The sequence below is a fragment of the Trachurus japonicus genome, chromosome 4, assembly GCF_045865225.1.
Source record: "Trachurus japonicus isolate A0001 chromosome 4, Traja_1.0".
Taxonomy (NCBI): Eukaryota; Metazoa; Chordata; class Actinopteri; order Carangiformes; family Carangidae; genus Trachurus; species Trachurus japonicus.
Genome location: NC_140910.1, coordinates 28,501,002 through 28,522,722, shown reverse-complemented (window position 1 = coordinate 28,522,722; position 21,721 = coordinate 28,501,002). Strand labels below are relative to the sequence as shown.

General features: G+C 44.8%; 1 protein-coding gene across 1 annotated transcript in view; it reads right to left on the bottom strand.

Moving 5' to 3' along the window:
- adcy1a (adenylate cyclase 1a) overlaps window positions 1–20,960 on the bottom strand; it is a 57,507-nt gene extending 36,547 nt beyond the window's left edge. Inside the window, exons 1-4 of the mRNA XM_085775092.1 lie at window positions 20,073–20,960; window positions 18,423–18,572; window positions 13,389–13,507; window positions 9,211–9,322 (exon numbers count right to left, since the gene is read on the bottom strand). Of these exons, the coding sequence (XP_085631218.1) occupies window positions 9,211–9,322; window positions 13,389–13,507; window positions 18,423–18,572; window positions 20,073–20,723 (1,032 nt within the window). The 5' untranslated portion in view covers window positions 20,724–20,960. The remainder of the gene's footprint in view (window positions 1–9,210; window positions 9,323–13,388; window positions 13,508–18,422; window positions 18,573–20,072) is intronic.
- Between the last annotated feature and the right edge of the window lie 761 nt (window positions 20,961–21,721).

The window sequence follows — 21,721 nt, the reverse complement described above, 5'->3', positions numbered from 1 at the left end:
CCCCATTTTGGCCTTGATACAGGTTAACAATGTAAGACACTTTTAGCAGCAATTTCAGCACCAGAACAGCTTCCAGGTGGAAAATATTGGCCTAAAATGGTCAGATTACTTTGGGTTTGGTATATCCATGTTCAGGGAAACAAATGGTTCCAATTAGTCCAAATACAGTGTATCTAACACACCTAGAGCACAAGTTGTGACAGAATAGTTTTTGAAGAATCTGCAGTTACTGCCTTTTTGCTTGGTATGGTGCCACATTTTTGGCAAGTAATACAAAGCAAGAATACAGTAACTGCAAAATAGGGGTAAAACGTCAAATCAAATATGAAAATGAATATGTACAAAGAATAAGCTAATACAAAGTAACAAAACTGCCACATGTCCAATAATCTACCTACAACTACTTAGGCTGGCCAACAGGATAACTTTAAAGTCATTTTTCTCTGTTCGGAACTCTGCGTAGTTACTGCCTTTTTGCTTTGTAGGGCAGAGCAGCAACGCGCGGTTTATTGCTTGTGTTGGTTCTCTTGGACACAGGATAACCGTGTTCATTAGGGGCTTCTAGTGTCTTGTTACCATAGGCTGTATAAGAGGTTGTTACCAGCATTGGTTACCAGGACCGTTTTCACCTGGCAGACGAGGAGATTTGTTTCTGGGCAGAGATGGCGGCCTAGTGCGACAGCTAGTGGTGGTGGTGATCAGGGCCGGCTCAAGTCTCCATGGGGCCCAAAACAAAATTTTTATATGGGGCACTCTATTACTGCCAATATTGATCTTTACACAACGACTACAAACTTATTTCATTTGTTCCTAATCTGTCATTCATTACAAATGGGGCGGCAGTGGCTCAGGTGGTAGAGCAGGTCGTCCAATGATCAGAGAGTTGGCGGTTCGAATCCCGCTCTGTCCCGGTTGCTGCCGTAGTGTCCATGGGCAAGACCAAGAGGGCAGTTGTCGGTCTGAGAAGTGAAGCTCACTTCCGCGTTCAAAAAACTGCAATCCCCTCGGCTGTCGCTGGGGGCTGGCTCCAGAAGGGAGCAACTCCAATTGAGCCCCATGTTAAAATAGCCGATTTTACAGCTTAAAAAAACATATTTACAGCCTGGTACATTTTATTTTTTTGGTCTCAACCGATAGTTTCTACCCCCGCACACACCAGAGTCCTGCACGGGTCCAATTTTGGAAACCCACGCCCGCCCGACCCGTTGGTTTTTAAGCCCGTGTCCCGACCCGTCACCCGTGATTATTTCTGACTACAACCCGGATCCGACCCGCCCGTCAATATTAAGACCCGTTGCCCGACCCGCTGCCCGTTAGATCGCCGTCTTCACCGGCGATAACGGAGGTAGGCCTACAGCCGTACTCTTTAGAAAAAAGAAAAAAGAAGAGAGAGAGGGGGGAGCTGTACTCTTTCGCGGCTATTTCCGGAACGGAGAATGATAGCGACGTAATTATTTTTTTAATGAAAGCAGGACACTTCAGCCTTTACATTGATCCCATCGGTGTGTTTGTAGCTTACCCAGAAGCCGAGCAGTCAAGCCATGACAGGCTAAACTCCAGGGAAAGCTGTGAGCGGTCACACGAGCGGCCAAAGATCGTTTATTACATCAAGATGCTGCTCTGTTGTTGCCGTGAGTGATAAAAAAAAATGATTTGCTACGCTGGTTGATGCAGCTGCGCGTGAGTTTTCCTCTGTAGGCCTACACATACACCCGCTACCCACCCGTGTTCATTTGAGTTCCGCCCGTGCCCGACCCGTGAATTTTCACAAGACAGCTTATCCACCCGTTGAACACCGTTTTTGCGGGGTACCCGTCGGATACCCGCGGGGATCCGACCCGATGCAGGACTCTGGCACACACTCTGAGGGGGGTGATTTTTTTTTAAACTCTACCGTTTTACTATTATTAGGTTTAAAGTTCTGGCCAATCAGGGCGCGGAAACGTTGAGTGACAGGTCCTGAGACCGCTGCTTCGAGGCCAGTGGGCGGGCCGTCGGCCGGCTAACGGCCGCACCTCTCCAAATATGGCAAGTCAAATCCAACATGGCGCGGTTCAAACCCCCGTAGTAGCGGCACAAAACAGACTCCCCCAAACCAATGGGTGACGTCACGGGTGCTACGTCCATTCTTTTTACAGTCTATGGGCAAGACACCTTACCCACCTTGCTCCTGATGGGTCGTGGTTTGCGCCTTGCATGGCAGCTTCCGCCATCAGTGTGTGAATGTGTGTGAGAATGGGTGAATGTGATGTATGTACTGTAAAGTACTTTGGGTGTCGTTTGAGATGGAAAAGCGCTATATAAAATACAGACCATTTACAGACCATTTACAAATCATCATCCAAGACCTAGCCTGGTTTTTTTGTTTTTTCTGTTTTTTTTTACCTCTCTATGATTTTTAATCTGAAATGGTAACAAATTCAGCTAAAAGTGCAGCCTGGGGTTGATTTACACTTCACATTCAAAATGATAGTGCTCAGGGTTTCCGCTACATGTAGCCTAATTGATCGTGGCGCACCGCCACGGCAAAATAAAAGCCGCCACACCTTCAGAATGATGATTTTTTTTTTTTTTTTTTTAATGTTAAAACAATGTAAAGCAGGTTTTCCACTAGGGGTTGCACAGACTAGTCCCCTGCTCCACAATGACGTTTTGAGCTTGACGTCGACTAGTCGCTGATCATGTAACAGTAGGCTACAAGAGTAGCGGCTTGAAACAACAGCTGAGTGGCTGAATGAAAAAAATACGAGCGCCGTCAAGCTGGATAGAACGAGATCGTACCAGACAGGAAGTCGGGCACAGAAAAGGCGAGAGAATCCGGTCAATTTTCAAAATAAAATAAATGATGATTAAGTTTGCTTGTCCGTCTATAAATATTTGTGAGTTGCGCCTGCACACAAGACACACATCCATAGGCTACATACAGCGCTAGAGACAGACCTGTGTGTGTGGAAAACCGAGTAGCCTACAGACAGGTCGATGTTTGACCGGCGTGGAGAGAGAGAGCAGGAGAAACTGCCGCTTCTGCGGGCTGTGTGTCCGGGCTGCCGGCAATTAAAAAAAAAAAAAAAACTCCGCTCATATCGACAGCTTTACGTCGCGCACAACAACAACAGCAGCAACCAACCAGGAAAAACAAAAACTGTGAGTGAAACTGTGACTGAGCAGGACTGTGATGGTGACGAGGCCTGTGTGTCGTTTTCCTCCCTAATTGTTTAATGAACAGTAGCTACAGTATTATCTTTTGCACCTGTAGGCTATATGTTACAAAAAAACAAACTGATTTACAGTTTGTTGTTTATAAAGCTGCTGTTCTGTGGACTAATTTCTGTTATCCCTCCGTTATCCCAGTTATGATGGGAAAAATATGAATGATGTCATCAGCGACTAGTCGACGATCCGGTCGCGCCCCCCCCCCCCCCCATCAGACCACCCTCGCCGCCACTCTTTAAAAAAATCCTGGAGGAAACACTGGTGCTACTCAGTGGGAGTAACTTAAACTTTTACAGTGTGCGCCCCTAGAAAATTTAGGGGCGCACCAGCGCACACTGTAAATCAACTTACAAAGCAAAATATTCATTTGCTTTTTATTCATGATTCTCACACACATTGGCCTGACACTTGTAATGACAGATACCAGATTTTTGAGTCTGATGCAGATGGTGTGTGTGTGTGTGACGTCAGACAATGGAGAACAAAAAAACTTACAACGAACACAGCATAAGATAATATTTGCTGGAAACCTCATTGTCCTTATTCAAGTCAAGTCAAGTCAAGAGATCTTTATTGTCCCCGGAGGGCAATTTGTAGTGCAGCCAGCAGCATCATTGTCCTTATGTTGAGATCAGGACTCTGTCGGCTTGACCACCTGCTTCAGGACTCCTTGTTCCTCATGTCGTAGTTTGGACTGGTTGCCCTGCATTTGCACAGTGCTGATTTCCTTTAGCATGTGTAGTAAATGACAATCTATTCTGGGTGTGATAGATACTGTGTTACAGCTACTGATGGGGGGGGGGGGGGGGGGCTAATTGAAATTGAATCAACATTATAGGTTTTTCCTTATCATGATGTTTTTTAATTAACAAATTGCTCCATACTCTATCACGGATCAGATTGTACGTTTTTCAAGTTTTAATGCCTCTCAATTTACTCCTTATTACTGCACCAATTATATTTCTATAAACTTCCTCGGCTGATAAAAAAGCAAAACTTGATGACTGATAAATAGTTTCTCTTGGGAAAGGAGCAAAAGTTCAGCAGAGTCTCACTGGAAACACTGTGGGAACTAAATCATGACGTTCATCCGTGGTCCGTCTCTATATTTATCAGCCGGGAGTTATTCACATTTTTACATTATAACCAATCGTTAGATGAATGTACAGAAAAACTGCATTGATTCTGCAGCTGCATCTCTGCTCATGTAAATCAGATGTGTGTGTGTGTTGTGTGTTGTGTGTGTGTTGTGTGCGTGTGCAACCATGAGTGTGTTTGTAGTTGAGGCCAACTCTAATTGCTCCGACATGCTCTTGAAGTAGAATCCCGCCCACACATTCCCAGACATATCAGCTATTTGTCACAGTGCACATTGTGCACAAACTCAGCAATGATAACACACACACACAAACACCAATACACACATGCACACACCTTGCCGACACAGTGATGCACACACTCGCATACCTGGAGAAAAACACAAACGGCTGCACGGTTACATGCAAACATACTGTACAGGTACTTCAACACACACACATACAGGGTTTCCATTTGGCCCTGCTTCACACACAGTCATCAGAAAATCGTAATGGTAGACCCTACAAAGCTTAGCCTGCAGGCAGCCTCTGAGTGACACACACACACACACACACACGCTCTCACTCACACACACGCTCTCACTCACACACACGCTCTCCATTTCTGTTCCTAGCGCTGAGATAATCATCCACGTTCTGAATTCTCATATCCTCCCCCGCCAGAATCTTTCTGCTCCCGTGAGCAGAAAACCAGAGCACCCCGTCTACTCTCCTCTCATCTCCGCCTCTTACCCTGCAGTTGTCATGAATCCTCTGTATGTGTGTGCGTGTGTGTGAGAACAGAAATGAGAGAGAAATTATCAGCTGACAGCAAGCCATGTCTCAAGAGAAAGGTACCAGTATTTGCTTTAGGAGACAAATTTGAGATTTGAAATCCGCTGACTGGAGACAGGGTTGTCTAATTCAGGGGAGGGTGGGGCCGAAACCAACCTGTGTCCCCCTCCAACATGACTCGAATTATATTTTTCGTCTCCGTTACGAGGAGGGTTCAGTCAGATGACTGATGATCGTTGTCCTGATGGTCACCCAGTGTTGAGGGGAGCAAAAAACGCGACTAAAATTGATGCAGGCAAACCGGAGTTACACCATGGCTACCCGGCGCTAGGGATAGCGACAACGCTAACCCATGGGGGCAATTCTTTCAACCACAACAAACACTCTGTACAAAAATAAATGGTCGAGCAGTGCAGTGGTAATGTCCATAATATCTCTGACCGTTTATTTTTGTAAAGAAATCATCACAACAAGGAAAAAGTGTTTGTTTCTGTGGTGGGGAGAGCAGGCGCTCTGCGATCGGATAGTAATGTCTTTCCAGGATGTTTCAGAGTTCGGCTGTCTGAGGTGAGTGACTATGCAAAAACACAAATACTGATTATACTGTACACTATATGAGTTCAGTGGTGTCTCCTAAGGATTTGAGTCATGTACCATAGATATTTGATTGTTTTTTGAGTGTTTGTTGTGGTTGAAAGAATTGCCCCCATGGGTTAGTGTTGTCGCTATCCTGAGTGCCGGGTAGCCATGGTGTAACTCCGGTTTGCCTGCATCAATTTTAGTCGTGTTTTTTGCTCCCCCCAACACTGGGTGACCATCAGGAAAACGATTTAGGGGTCAAAAATGACCAGAATTCTCCTTTAAAGTTTAGGTGAGTAGATGTGTGTGTAGCATGCAGCAGCTGTGACAGAGCCAGTTTGAAAGTGAATCTCTCCCTCGCTAAACACGACGACAGGGTATAAATCTCAATTAGGATGCAGCTGCAGCACACACACACACACACACACACACGCATGCACACAATACATCCTCATCACAAGATTTCCATATAATGGCTTACTGCACTGATAGCGAGCCACATATCACCTTGTATCTCGCTCTTCCTCTCCCTCTGTCTCTCTCCCTCTCTCGCGTTAAGCCATGACTGATTGCTAAGACGCAGAATGAACTCAAGAGGGATAATCCTGCTGATCATGTGATCTTTTGTGTGTGTGTACGCGTGTTTATATATATATGTGTGTGTGTGTGCATGTAGAAAGCGAGAGTAAACTGTCTGAAGAGATAACTCGGCCCGGTGGAAGACGAGGTCAGGCAGGTGGCAGACCGAGGGCCGAGTGTGAATGTGGTGTAACTGACATTTTGGACACGAGTTGAGTTTTATTTCTTATTGGAAAGCCTCCGTGTGAACTCTGTGACCTGAAAGCCAAGTGAAAATGTGAGGTAACTTCAGAGTGAAACCAGAATCACAAAGTGTTTTTGCAGAACAAAATTATGTCAGAGTGAAGTTGACCTTTTGACCTTTTTGGATATAAAAAGCCATCACTTGATTTTATCCCGTTTAGACCTTTCTTGTTTTAAATTGTGTGGTATTATTGAGATAATTTACTATAATGTTTTTTTTTTTAGTGCATATTGTTTGATGTGTAGTATTAAAGGTCATTTCCGGGCAAATTCAACTCTGGGCTGTATTTTCCTAACATTTTAGGTCTAAAAGAAGGAATCTGAAGATTTTTACCCCGTTTACATCCCTCAAAGCCGCAATTTTTTTCCCACAGACAACGTCAGATGGCTACTCAAACATGTACTGAGAAGTTTATTTACTTCGAGCAAACCGACATGTTTGTATGCGAGACCCAAGTTGACGCGCTCGGTGTGTTCACGTGCAGTCGGAAGCTCCCGTTTGTGTCATAAACACAGGAATATCAACTCTTGACTTGCTTGAAGTAAACAAAAATCTCGGTGCATGTTTGAGTAGCCACCTGACGCTGTCTGCGGAAAAAAATTGCAGCTTTGAGGGATGTAAACAGCCTAAGCGCAGCGGAACTTCAATCCGCTCCCATTCATCGCTGCCGTGGCGATGCGGGGACAGACAAACCGCAAAACAGGAGCAATTAAACTGAAAATCTTCAGATTCCTTCCTTAGACCTAAAATGTTAGGAGCATACAGCACGGGGTGAATTTGCCCGGAATTGTCCTTTAACTCCATCCTGTCTTTGACCTGTGTGTGTGATGTTGATGTGCTGAGGTGGTGTTAGGTGACTGTGCTGTATGTTTACTGACAGCAGGGATAAAACTATGGCAATAAAAATGATGAGTGAATGAGTGTGTGTGTGTGTGCGCTCAGCTCGTTCAGTATTAATATGATTACAGTAGTCTGGCGGCAGATAACCTATCACTCACCTAATCTTCTTTCCCAGAGAACAACGCTACACAGGCTTACTGACGAACAGTGTATGCTACATTACACACACTCTTTATCAACTCAGAGTCCCAATAGCACACACTTACACTTACAGTACACACACACACACACACACACAAAATCTCCACTTCCTCAGCCCTTATCTCACCTCTGTCTAAAACATCGGTTCACTCATCTCTCTTCCTTTCTCACCCTTCCACTTCCCTCTCCTTCTTGACCTTCATCTCCTCCTCCTCTTCCTCTGTGTCAGCCTCTCCACAGCTTTACTTTTCGCTCTTGGATCAATATATGGCTCGGCATAACAAATGAGCTCCAGGACTAAATAATACATTTCGGGTTTTTTTCTTGGAGGCTTTTTTTTTGTGTGTGTTGCAGGGGAACAACAGGCTGAAACAGGGAGCTCACTGACGGCTCACTGACGGCTCACTGACGGCTCACTGACAGGATGTGAGAGCAGAAGCTGTGATCTCAATGGTCCCACTTTACTCTGTTAGTTGCACCACCTACTACACTTAATCTCATGCAGTATATCTCCAAGATGGAAGCCAACGAGCCAGACATACAGTTGGTAATGTGAAAGATATGATTTAGTAACATGATAACCATATTGACTGATGATAATATGTCATAATGTTTAATGTTTTTTATATTTTCCCTGCTGACAACAGTTTATTTAAACGAGAGCTGTTAAAGCAGCTGTAATTAATGTTATTCTAATCATAAAATAACTAATAAATAATGTGAAAGCGTTCCCTCATAGTGATAAACCTTAAGTGAATAATCTTACAACACTTACAGCTCATTGTTTTTCTGTGACCTCAGAGTATCTGCAGGTCTTACAAAGTAAAAAAAAAAAACAGCAGAAAAGGTCTTAAAAGGCACTAAAAATCTGAAATAAATGTCTTTGTCTGCCATAGATAGATGGTGACAGTAGTTTTGCATTGTGTGTTTGTTTTATTTATCTGATTTGCTTTTGGCAGCTCAGCTGTAACACACACGCAAACTAAAACTGGTGTTTTGGAAACAGTAGCTTGTGCCTTGCAGTGAATGTGAGTGAGTGAGATACGAGCGCTCACAAATTCATGTACATAAATAATTGAGGACCTTTTCATTCCTACTGGGTTTCTATAATTTGGTATGGCTGTGAAACGGCTATTAAATTGCATTGTACTTGGTATTAAAAAACGTCTTTTTAGAGCCATAAATTTAACTTGGTGTCTAATGCAGAAACCCTCAATCCACAGCTTTTACTCTCACCTCTGTCATAGTGTTGCTTTCCGCTGCAGCTGATTTCAGAGAAAAGTTTGTAAAAAAAAAACAAAACAAAAACAAACACTGTACACTATCTAAGCAGCAGACTGACACAGTTAGAGACTCACTGGTGGAGCGTTTAGCAAATAAAGAGCCAGATATTTCCCTCAGGAACCGATTGCTGTAAGCAATTGTTTGCTGACACGTTCACCACACAAACTCCATAAGGTGATATGTGAATGTTTTATATACGTATCTATGGATATATGTTGTGTATTGTTGAGATAAGACATTATAATTGTATTATTTGGATAATTTAAATGTGTAAATACTTCTAACTTTCATGAAGACATTTAACAATGATCGTTGTGTTATTCATTCGGTCATTTTCGTTACGCAGCGGCTGTGGGCACAGTCAGAGTAAAAACCCAGAGGGAACGCTACAGCACTTACTGTTGCCAGTTCATCAAACTTCCCAAAGAGTTCGTTGAGCAGTTTGACCAGTTCCTGAGCGGTGCACTGAGAGGCCAAGCTGGTGAATCCCACGATGTCTGCAAACAGGATGCTGTCGAAAGGAGAGAGGAAAAGAGATCTTAATCTAAAGTGAAGAGCTCAGCTCATCATGACAGCTGATTTGTGTTCTCTCCGTTCTGCTCTGTTCTCCAGGAAGTAAACACTCCGCAGTTCCCGACACAGTGAAAAACAAAAGCTACAAAAACTGACAGGGTATGTTGACTATACACCATCAAACTGTATTTTTTTTTCCTCCCCCCCTTCCCCTGGCACAAAACACCCACGGGTAAATTGGCTAATGGAGATCAAAAGTGAAGCAAGCGGCAAGTACCATAATCCAATCCCTGATAAGTGAAAGTGTCTTTTAGGCCAACCACTAAATCAATTACAGCTAAATTGCCTGCTGCTGGCTAGCTGCTGTAGTGAGGCTGAGGAAGGTGTTGAAAGCTACTTAGCCCCTCATTCATTCGCTCCGAGGCCGAGCAGATGGCACCAGAACAAGGTGTTATGGATCTTATTGACTCCTGGTCCCAAAGAAAAAACAAAAACACTGCATCTACTCTGGAGTAGAGGCACCTGAAGAGCTGGGGAATGAAATGCCTTCATGTCAGCGCTGATATGATACATCAGTTTGTTTTCTCTTATCCAAACAATGCTTTTTTTCAGTACTTTTACATTTTACTGTAAAAATGCTAATTGCATTCCACACAAAAAGCCCAGACAAGTCTAAGCTACAAATACCTTTTGTCATCATCATCTCTTAAAGCACATTTGTGCCATTTCTCATCCGAAAAGATGGAATTAACTCTCTTCTCGCCTTGGAGGAGGTACAGTATATATGAGCTATTTCCATGACAACAAGATGTTGTCAAAATCAAAGCTACTTTTTCATATGACTGTTTTTATTCTGTCTTCGGTCCTGACTGATATATCTCATCCATTGCCCCAAGTGAAAGAGTTGAAGTATCTCAGGGGCCTTGTTCAGGGGTGAGGGGACACTGAATCGGTGCAGCAGCATCAGTGTGACGAAAAGCTCTCGATCTACCAGTCAGTCTTCATTCCTACCCTCACCTATGGTCAAGAGCGATGGGTCATGACCGAAATAGCGAGGTCGCGGATACAAGCGGCTGAAATGAGTTTTCTCAGAAGCGTGGCTGGGGGTCTCCCTTAGAGATAAGGTGAGAAGTTCAGACAGCCATGAGAGACTCAGAGTAAACCTGCTGCTCCGTTTGCATGGAAAGGAGCCAGTTGAGGTGGTTCAGGCATCTGGTGAGGATGCATCCAAGGTGCCTCCCCAGGGAGAAGGGCTCCAGCTGGGAGGAGGCCACGGGGAAAGACCGAGGACTAGATGGAGAGATTATATCTCCAACCTGGTATTTGGGAACGCCTCGGGATCCCCCAGTCAGAGCTGGACGATGTTGCTGGGGAAAGGGAAGTCTGAGGCTCACTGGTGGATCTGCCCCGTGACCCGATCCTTTTGAAGATGGATGGGTGGATGGATGAAATATCTCTTAAAGGGACAGTTCAACATTTTGGCAAATTGGCCCATTGCCATAATCCCTATAGTTTTAGGAGTAGGTTCGTTACCTTTAATTGTCGGTACAAGCTATTTTTAGATCTGCGGAGCAGAGCTGCAAGTTGCTTAGAGCTACGCTACAGAGGCTCATGGCATTTCTTGGTTTCCCTCATCAAACTCATCAAATACACAATCCAACAACTCCAAAACGCTTTAGTGGACAAGTTGTGACCTGCACATTCACCACGATATGAGATAATAACAGAATATTACGAGACAGAATTGTTTTAGAGGCAAAATCATGCAAAACCGCCGGCAAGCAGTCTGCATTTGCCTCATTGTGTTATCTCACTGCGTGGTGAATGTGCAGGTCACAACTTGTCCACCAGAGCGTTTTGGAGTTGTTGTATTGTGCTGGCCGTCATGTTTAGAGCGAAGGATATTGTAAAAAGAAAAAAGTAAACCACACATTCATAACCCTTTCAACCATGTAGGGTTGTTTTTGTTGTTTTGTTCCTTTGCCTCAAAGAAATTGTCTGAAATTGTACAAAATTGTGCCTTAAATCCCAACCCAGAGACGAGAGATGAAGTACACAAGGAAACTCTGACCAGACTTCCAGCACCAGCTCTCAGCACTTGTTAGATTTGAATGCTCAGTGCTAAGAAAACATTTCAGTCCCTCCCAGCATGTATTGAGGTTTGTCCCCCAGCTGTGTGGAGAGGCCCTTCCTCCGCTTCGTGACTGTGACGCTGCTGCTCTTCTTTTTGGCAGCACGGTATAGTTGCTCAGGAGCCTGATGTATGCAAAGCCGGGATCACGACTGCTGCTCGACAGAAGAGCTCTGTTGTGTGATTTGTCTTTGAATGGCGCTGTGCTGCAGGTCGTGCTGATGTGCGGCGGGTGAGGAGGAGAAGGCAAGAGGAGGGCAAGGGGGGAGGGGGGAGGAGACGAGAGCAGAGCAGTGGCAGAGATAAATAGGCGTGCGATCAAACGTTCTCGGGGGCCACATCAAAGAGGGGCCTGATCAGGGAGATGTCACGGCCCTGCTCGGCAACATAAAGCTCATGTTTGTGTTTTTTTTTTGTGTGTGTGTGTGTTGTTTTTTTCTTTTACCACCATGTGTTTTGTGCATGTGTGTGTTTGTAGCAGCAGCAGCTCCCTGGAGATGAGCTGGAGCTGGCTCGCTGGGTGCAGCAGCGTGATGTTTTGGCCGAGTGCCAGTGCAGAAGCAGCAGCAGCAGCAGCAGCAGCAGCGAGGCTGGCAAACGGGCGGCGATGTTCCTGAGCTGTGGGTGAGTGTGGGAGCCGAGACAGACAGACAGACAGACACGGAGAGAGGGAGACGGGGAGAGAGGGGGAGGCAGACAGAGAGCGGAGAGGATCGTCTCTTGACAGGAGTGCTGTTGACATGCTACCGAGCCCTCCACTCCCACACTCAGCAGCTCTGACACAGCTCTCACTTTCTCCTTCCTGCCTCGTTGGAATGCAATCAGCTCCGAGTCAGGCCCTGTTCTCACGCTCACTAATATTCTCCTCATTACGAGTGCAATAGTGAGGGGCGCTGCTGAATAGGCTGAAAAACTCACAAGGACAAGGCTGCAAATAATGACATTACTCGTCACTGATCATTTATTCAGTTAATTAAAGAATCATTTACTATTTTAAAAAAAAGAAAAAGGTCATAGAGCTGGTCGTAATGGTCAAAACTCCTTCAAATTGCTTTGTTTGTGAATTAATATTCAACTTCAGCTGTTCAGAAGCTGTGAAACACTTTTATGATCAATTGACTCAGGTTGTCAGATTTTCAACTTTCTTTCACACGTCTCACACCAGCTTGACACTATTCATAAGTGTTATGTGTTATTTTCATTGCGGTCTTTGGGGTTTTTGTTCTGTCCTCTTTAATATGAATACGTAAAATCTGCAAAAGTTACAAAAGCTGCAGATTGTCATTCTCCATCTCAGTCCAGGAAAACAAGAATTATCTGATCGTGTTGTCCTTAAATGTGTTGTTTTTTTTAAACCCTGAAGCTGCTTCCGCTCAATTTCAAGGATGTGATGAAATCATGATGAAAAGATGGAAGGGACAAAAATATAAACAGCCAATCACATCAGTGTTGTGATAAACTTCAGCGCCGACAAACCAGTGTCACCAGTATGACCAATATGCTTTACAGGCATACAGTCGATCTCTCCAGACTTTATTTTATAAAAGACAACAGCTCCTCGTGGCTGCTGTAATAAAATAACATTCTCAGAGGTTTAATATTGATAATCAAATCTTTGATAATTGAATATTATTGCATCCTCTCTGCTTTGAGGTAAAGATCCTTTTTCAAAACAACAAAAACAATCTAGATCCGAGCCAGAGGAGACTCTCGGTGGTTGGTAACGCCGCTCCGCTCCGTCCCTGCTCTCCTTCTAACCTTTACATAGTTTGATTGCATCGGCGTTAATGGCCGATCTTAATTGTTCTCCTTCTATTCCTGACCTTGACGTCACAGCAGGTGACACCTGGATCAAAACACTCCAGCCCCTCCGCATACGTCTGCCCTCCACAGTTGTCATGACACCCCACCCCACCCCCCACCCCCACCGTACCTGACATTGTCATGACGTTGGATGTAGATCTTGTGAAATATCCTCTCAGGCGGCTTCAGGAAGTCCTCCTTCATCTCCATGGCAACATTCCTGGGCAGCAGACTCATTAGCAGACGCTCCTGAGGAGGGAGGGGTTAAAGGACGGTGTTAGAAGTTTGTGCCAGGAGGACGTGGACAGATGTGTGGACAAACAGTGAGTTTGTTTTCATGCACATGTAAACAAACTGCTCTATGCTTCAATGTAAACAACAATCAATCAATCAATCAAAACCTTTTAAAATCAATTTCACTGTAATTAATAGATTATTGAAGTTTTTTTTTTTTAACACACATGTCAAAGATTCACTGATTAAAGCCTCTAAGCTGGAAAGGAATACTTTTTTTTAAAACAAAATTTTAATGTTGGGCTTATTTAAATCTGAACGGAAAAGAAGATGAATAATATAAGTGATTAATTTATCAGCAGAAAATTAACGATTGTCTTTTGTGACACTAACCTGACGTCACTTTGGATGTCATCACTTTTTTTTTGTTTTTACAGTTGTTTTTTCACATTTTATAGAACAAACCAAAAGGAAAATGCTTCTAGGAATCTGGACAAATAACTGTTAGCTGCTGAATTATTCTGTTGTCACCTTAAATGCTTGGACAAGGTTGGCTATTGATTATCTGCTGTGACCGATCAATTAAAAGAATCAGATCAATGATGAGAAAAATCATTATTCGCAGCCTTAATTAAAGCTGGAGAAATCTTATGTATTGGATCCTGTTAATATTTAGACCACCAAGAATTAAGACCTCAGCTTACATACATATGTACATGCATATATATGAATGAATGAATTATATGAATGAATTAATTTATTTTGCGAACGATTGTGTATAATATTGAAAAAAAGAAGAAAAAAACATATATATATATATATATAATATATATAACAACAAAAAAATAATATAAGCATCATCAAATCAAATTGAATCGTAGGCAACTGGACTTGTATTTGTCTAGGAATACAAGAAATACAAGTCCAGTTGCCTATATCTATCTACTACATAAATATCCATATCAATATACATATACTACATAATTATATATATATGTAATATGTTCATCTATATTGAATTGTGAATCACAATGTGAGTCTAAAACTTAAATTAATCACATTATAATGTAAAACAGAGAAAAATCTAACTCCAGATTAATTTTCCTAGTGTGACTGTTAATAAAATTCTATCTATGTTCATGGCAGCCAAGATCATTAAAGTCAGCTGATTGCAGTTGTGTAAAATAAATGACGCTATTATGGTATGTTAAGGATAAAATTACTCTCTTTGGCTTTAGGTGCAGACTCGGATCATAACAAGCCTGAAAATGAGTTCATCACTCAACAGAATTGCTGTCAATTAATTCCCAGTCGAACATTTAAACATGAATCCTTTTCAGCTTGAGTCTAAAGTTGTATCCACTTTGATCAGTGTGTGTGTGTGTGTGTGTGTTTGTGTGTATGTGTGTGTGTTGCAGCAGCAGAAGCAGCACAGTGAGCATGAAACTCCAGCAGGATGTCAAATGGCTATGAATGCACAATGAATCATCAGGCGTCTCTGCTGAACAGCTGCTGAGAGGCAGCCGGGGCTTCTCCTGCTTGTGTCTCCCTCCAACACTGGTTTCACTTCCTACATCCATTCACACAACCGCACCTCACCTGCACAGAAAAAAAAGCTGAAGTGCAGAGCAGCTTTCAGAAAGAGCCTTCACACCTACTGACGGAGGACGTGTGTATGTGTGTGTTTGTGTCGCACATTTTGCATGTGTACACCTGTATGTGTCTGCATGTCAACCAAAGTGTGAAGGTGTGTTTGTGTCAGTAACATAATTCATGCATCCGTGTTCTTCATCTCACCTATGAACGTGTTGCCATCGCACATAAATGGTTCTTATTTCTCTGATCTGTCCCGGGCTCAGTTGTGAGCTTTTGTCTGAACCGCGGTGGTTTATTAATGACGCGTTGGCTCATCCCCCCCCTCCCCCCCTCACATGAACACACTGATCCTCCACCCTGCAGTTTTTTTTTGCAACAAGAAGCCGAAATTCCCATTAAAACTTTGCATCTCAAACATTAACAATTTGAAACTGAAGGAATTTAGCAACTTTTCTTTTTTGCAGAGAAACCAACACTCGGTCAGTTAAAAGGAGGAAACTGTTCGTTTTTCTTTGAACCTGTTTCCATCACGAGGAGACAACAATAACACAGACAATTTAACATCTAACACTGGTTCATGAAATCCAAACCGAAACGAGATGAGCTCGGCATAAACACGTGTAGTGTGATGTGTTACTAGTAGTGTGATCTATGGATAAAACAGCTTTCAGAAAATCCAGTTAATTAACTTAAAGGGATACTTAACCCAAAATCGATAATTCACCAATTTTCTACTCACCGTCATGCCAAGGAAGGGTTTGGAGAACTTTCAGAGTCATCAAAACGCTTTAGGAGTTCCAGGGGGGGTCCGGCTGGCAACAGATTTTCGTATAATGGCGGTGGATAGAGTTCACTTTTGAATCGTCCAAAACACACACTATGAAACATCCAGATACCTCCATACTGCTCGTCTGTACTGACCCAAGTGTCCTGAAGCCGCCACATGAAAAAGTTGTTGGGGAAAAAATGAATTTGATGTGTTTGAGTTTTTATCCTTGTTGTAGCAATAGCTCCCAGTGGCTCTGTTGATGTTTGTGCGCATGCGGGAGATTTGCTGCGAGATTGTTCGTTTGTCTTTGTAAACCATTGGATGTATGATGTAAACACAGAAGAACATCTCGCAGCAAATCTTACGCAGCCAAGGCTAAAGAGATCACACACATTTTTTCCCAACAACTTTTTCATGTGGCGGCTTCAGGACACTTGGGTCAGTACAGACGAGCAGTATGGAGGTATCTGGATGTTTCATAGTGTGTGTTTTGGACGATTCAAAAGTGAACTCTATCCGCCGCCATTATATGAAAATCCGTTGCCAGCCGGACCCCCCCTGGAACTCCTAAAGCGTTTTGATGACTCTGAAAGTTCTCCGAACCCTTCCTTGGCCTGACAGTGAGTAGAAAATTGGTTAATTAACGATTTTGGGTGAAGCATCACTTTAACTTAAATGTATTCAAAGAACTTCATCATATTGATGTTTTACCATAATTTTACTCTTGTTTCACCATTTTGGAAGGAACGTTGGTTTTGTCTAAACGTCACCAACAGTTGATTCTTTAAATACATTTACTATAGTGGTTTTCCACAAAGCTTTCAACTGCATCTTCATAGTCTTCATCATGTGGAGTTAGTTCAGTTATTGGACTCGTATATTTGATTATAGGAGTTGAAGGACAGAAGCTGTGACAGTCAAGTTCAACCAAATCGAATCATAACAACTGAGCAGAACAGAAACTGTGAGATGCAGCTGAAAGCTGCGTCGACCTTTTTAGCAAATTAGCTATGTTTAACTTTTGCCTTAACCAAAGACGCAGTAATGACATTGTTACAGCACCACAGAGACCTATAGGGGAGGGGAAGGGGTGGCGTGACCTTTTGACCTTCCATTCATCTCTGTCCAGAACTCATTCTTAACCACAGAGATGTCAGATCAGAGAGCGCTCGTGGAGACGACTTACTCTGGACACAACAAACCCCAACCTAAGCTCCATTAACACAGCTTTTTATCCATATGACACAGTCTTCATCAGCACAGGTGGGAGTTTGCTCAGTTGTCATGGAGATGTTGATGAGGCAAAATATGGAGGAGCAGTCCTGGAAGTGCAAAAGACTAGTGGCATCTTTGTTCCCATGACCATGTGACAGTGTTTAAAGGTCGACCTTGAATTCAGATTTTTGTTGCAGGTATCCTGGCTTCCTGTTTTGTCTTTGTAGATCTGCTGACTTTTTTTTTTTTTTTTTTAAGAGATGTCATAATAGATTTTTTAGTTTTAGTTTTTTCCTTCCGTCCTTGATTACTGTTCCTACTCCACGCGAGCGAAGAGGAAACGCCACGTTGCCTCTGGGTTGTGAGATTGCTATTGAACTGAGAAGTCAATTTCCCACCCAGACATATACGGCACGTAGCCTACACATGTTCGGCAATCAATACACAACCAGTGGATCCAGCTCAACGGAGAAAAAAAACAATAACAACAGAGCAGTAACTAACTAGTAACTAGTGTTTGATTGCTGAATATCAAATGTGAGACTTTTGATTCGTGGGTACATCATGGTGGCTGCTTGCTGGCTTCTTGGCTGCTGCTGCTGCTGATGATAGATCCAAATCAGGGGTCTGTGTGTGTTTCCCTCACCCAGATAAACTGTGACCTTTACTGGAGTAGGGAGGCCATGAAAGCAATCTGCTTGTGTAATTACCTGTCAGAAGGGAGCCTGTTACTGCCGGGGAAAACACAGCATATCATCATCTAATCTACAAAGCACAGGTGCATGTGCGCTCGCTCACTCGCCCCGGCCTCGTGTGCCGCGCATGAAGGTGACACATGTATGAACGAAGGAAGCACACGTTACATACATGGGATAATTAATTCTCTGTTAAACAACCGGTGTAGGTGGCCGTCTTTTTTTTTGTTGTGTGTGTGTGTGTGTGTGTGCAGGCAGGAGGGTGTGGCGCATAACAAAGTGTTTCTGTGTGTTGAAGTTGGCTGATTGTTGCTTAGTTAAATCGCTGCATGTAGGTGTGTGCGTGGAGGGGGTGGAATGTGTGGCGCTGCTGGTGCATGTGCCACAGTAATTGTTCTTTCCTTAAATAGCTGCTGTCATAGTTACTGCGTGCCTGTGGGCAGGTTGTTAGAATACATTGGCACCTGAAACCTTTAAAAAAAAAAAAAAAAAAAAAAAACTTCTCAGGAGACTGTGAAGCTTTCATGAAGAGGAAGAAGAGAAAAAAAAAACCCAACATGATGTGGATGCATGGCGTCTTACACTGCTGTTTTCTATCAGCTTGTGTGTTTTGTTTACCTGTGTTACTGTTTGTGTGTGTTTTTTCACACCTCACCTGTTTCTCATTCTCATCTTCCAGCCTCAGCCGCTCCTCGATGCAGTTGCGGGCCTGCAGGAAGACTTTCCTCTGGGTGCGCTCGGTGAGAATCCGCACAAACACCCCCGACAAGTTGACGCTGGTGAACAGCACGGCGTTGGCCACCAGCTGCACGCAAACAAGAACAGACATGTCAAACACAGCTGGCTGGTGATGTCTACACACTGTATGTACATATGGGACTGAAGGAGCACACACACACACTTTGTCCACACTGTGCATGTATATGTGTTTCTGAGTGCAATCATACATCCTGGCTAGATTAGACTTTGCAATCCTTGATTAATCCATAGGATGGACTGAATGACAGGCATCAAGGTCAACATGTGGATTACAACATGGATTGGAGGTGTGACTGGAAACCGCAGGAGCGATACAGCAGCGGAGCGGCGGCCGGCAGACAAAGTGCATTACTGATCAATGATCAGAGACTATCGATCCTGCCGGACACTTCATCTGGAGGACGACCCTCTGTGTGGTCAAACCAGGAAAGGTCAGAGGTGAGAGGTCAGAAAAACACTCTAATCCAGCATGGGTGGACGGATGGACGGATGGATGGATGGGTGGATGGATGGATGTCACCAGTATAAAAGAACAACACCACCTCCTTCACCTCAGCTCAAACTGTAGCTAATAAACAAAAGAAAACAGACATAATTAAGTGCATTTTTTCAGACTTTCACCTCAGATTGACCTTTGACTTTTTGGTTGACTATTTGCATTTGTCCATTTTACTCTAAAAATAAAACAAAGAAAAAGATCACTCGTTGACTGAGGCTCACAAATGGACATTACATTGTTGTCTGGGGGCTGCGACTACAGCTGTGCTTTCAAACTTGAAAAGGGATAAATCTGAGAGGCTGAGAGTGAGCAGAGCAGAGAAGCAGCAGACTTTTTTTCTAATTCCCTCTGCTTGGGGATTATTTCAGATTCATCTTAAGGCTCCTAAAAAAACAACAACAAATAGAGCATTTGAAGAACTGATGATTTGTGACCTCTGAGGAGTCACAACTTGACACAGCTTCATTTTCAGAGGCCAAAACGTTTTGCAGCCACCTTATTATAAAGATTAAGATGTTGTAAAAACTCAGGGGAGAGGATTCAATGAAATATCTGGATGAGAAGGAAAAAAACTAAAATAAGTGACAGCTCCTTTTCCACAGTCTGGGCTCGGGGAGCAGGCCGGGATCAGCACTCTGCAGAGCTCCGGTTTCAGCACCGGCAGCTGGACAGCTCCTCCTCTGCTTCATCACTCCGCTGCGCTAAAGTGAAACTTTGTGCAGCTCGTCTCCAGGTTTCTGCTGCTGCTGCTGCTGTTGCTGTTGTTGTTTCCTGCGGCTGAAATCGATCAGCGAGGGTGTTTGAAGCTTCTCCGGGGGAAGTCGGATCATGAGTAAAGAGCGCTACCTCTACACACCACTTTACATTCATACAAGTCGCTTCCCTCCACACACACACACACACACCCACGGCACAAGTTCAGCTCGGCGGCACCTGGACCGAAAGTGGCCGAGTGAGAGGGCGCGCCGCAGCCCCATATACCTGTTCGATGCCGCGATGTGTTAAAGTGCTGGGGGTGCGGGGTGCGGGTGCAGGTGCAGCACTTACCGGTCTCCACAGCTTCTGTTTCCTCCCCGTGATCGACGTCGCTAAGACAATGAAGTGCGACGCGGCCAGCATCACCCCGAACACCACGGCCATCAGCGTCCGCACCGGCAGCAGCACGTAAGCCACGAGGGTGACCAGCATGAGCTGCCACACGCCTTGCTCAGGGGCCGCGGCGCTCACCGACGGCTCGGACGCCGCGCCGCCCAGCGCCAGCGGGAACGGGCAGCAGAGCAGCGCAAAGGTGAAGCTGAAGAGCAGGGCCAGCTTCGCGATCTGCTGCAGCTGCGTCACCTGCAGGTACTTGACGTTGGTGACGATGAAGAGCGACAGGAAGACCACGCAGTGCACCGGGTAGGAGCCCTTGGACAAGGTGAGCCGCGGGCTGGACAGCAGCTCCATCAGCGACAGCGACGACGCGGCCACGATCAGCACCGCCAGCGCCTTGAGCGTGGCGGTCTGCTCCAGCTTCAGGTTGTAGTTCTGGAAGAGCGACTCCAGCTCCCGGCTGCTGAACTCGTCCTCGCAGGCGATCGCTCCGCCGCCGCCGCCGCCGCCGCCGCTGATGGCCGGGCAGTGACCCTTCCTCCTCCTCCGCCGGGTCTTCTTGACTCTGTCTTCGCAGGGCAGCTCCTCCATGTTCCGGCCATTCATGAAGCGGGGATGGCGCACAAACCCCTCAACTTTTTTCCCTCCTGTCCTCCGCCGCCTTTCGGGAGTCGAACCCTCGGCACCCTCTCCCAGCACATGCGTCCTCCTCCTCCCGGCTGTCGGCAAGAGGGGGGTCGGGCAGGAGGAGGGGGGAGACTCGGCGTATGAAGGGAGAGGGTGGCAGCAGTGGAGCGCACGCCGGCTCTATCCACACAGGTTGACGATTGTTGGTCTGTCGTCAGGAAAGTAGCCCGACCGCCTCTCTCTCTCTCTCTCTCTCTCTCTCTCTCTCTCTCTCTCTCTCTCTCTCTCTCTCTCTCTCTCTCTCTCTCTCTCTCTCTTCCTCCTCCTCTCTCTTCCCCCTCTCTCTCTCTCCCTCCCTCCCCCCTCTCTCTCTCTCTCTCGGACCACCTGCGGTGCCTCAGACCGGGTTACCGGGGATCCTGCATGCGCTCCTGCAGGACTCACACGGTGCAGAACCCTCTCGCTCGTGTGTGATGTTGATAATCAAAACAAGTCACAACGAGGCTCAGTGAACAGCACTCATCATCACCCACCAAAATATTTCTACTATCTTACCCCTCACCCTCTCTCTCTCTTTCTATCTCTCTCCCTCCTCATGCACACATCTCTCTCCCTCTCTCTCTCACACACACACACAGTAGATCTCATATTGTGTGCTGCTGCTCCGTGTCCTTCTCCCTGCTTTAATTCGCTCCAGTGAAATGTCAGCGGTCGGGGTGAAGAAGACAGCAGCAAAACAGCGCTGGTGATTTCCCCTCACTGTGTCTGCAGTCAGAGCTGATGTAGTTCCCGGCTAAAAATAGAGCAGCTGCACCGGTGGATGCTCCAATATAGCAACAATTTGGTTTTTCCCGCGTCTCTTCCCCTCATAGATTTCTTTTTTCTTTTTTTCTCTCTCTTTTTTTTTTTTTTTTTTTTTTTTTTAAAATAATGGCAGAATCAAGTGCTCGTTTCACACTGACAATTAACAGAGGAAA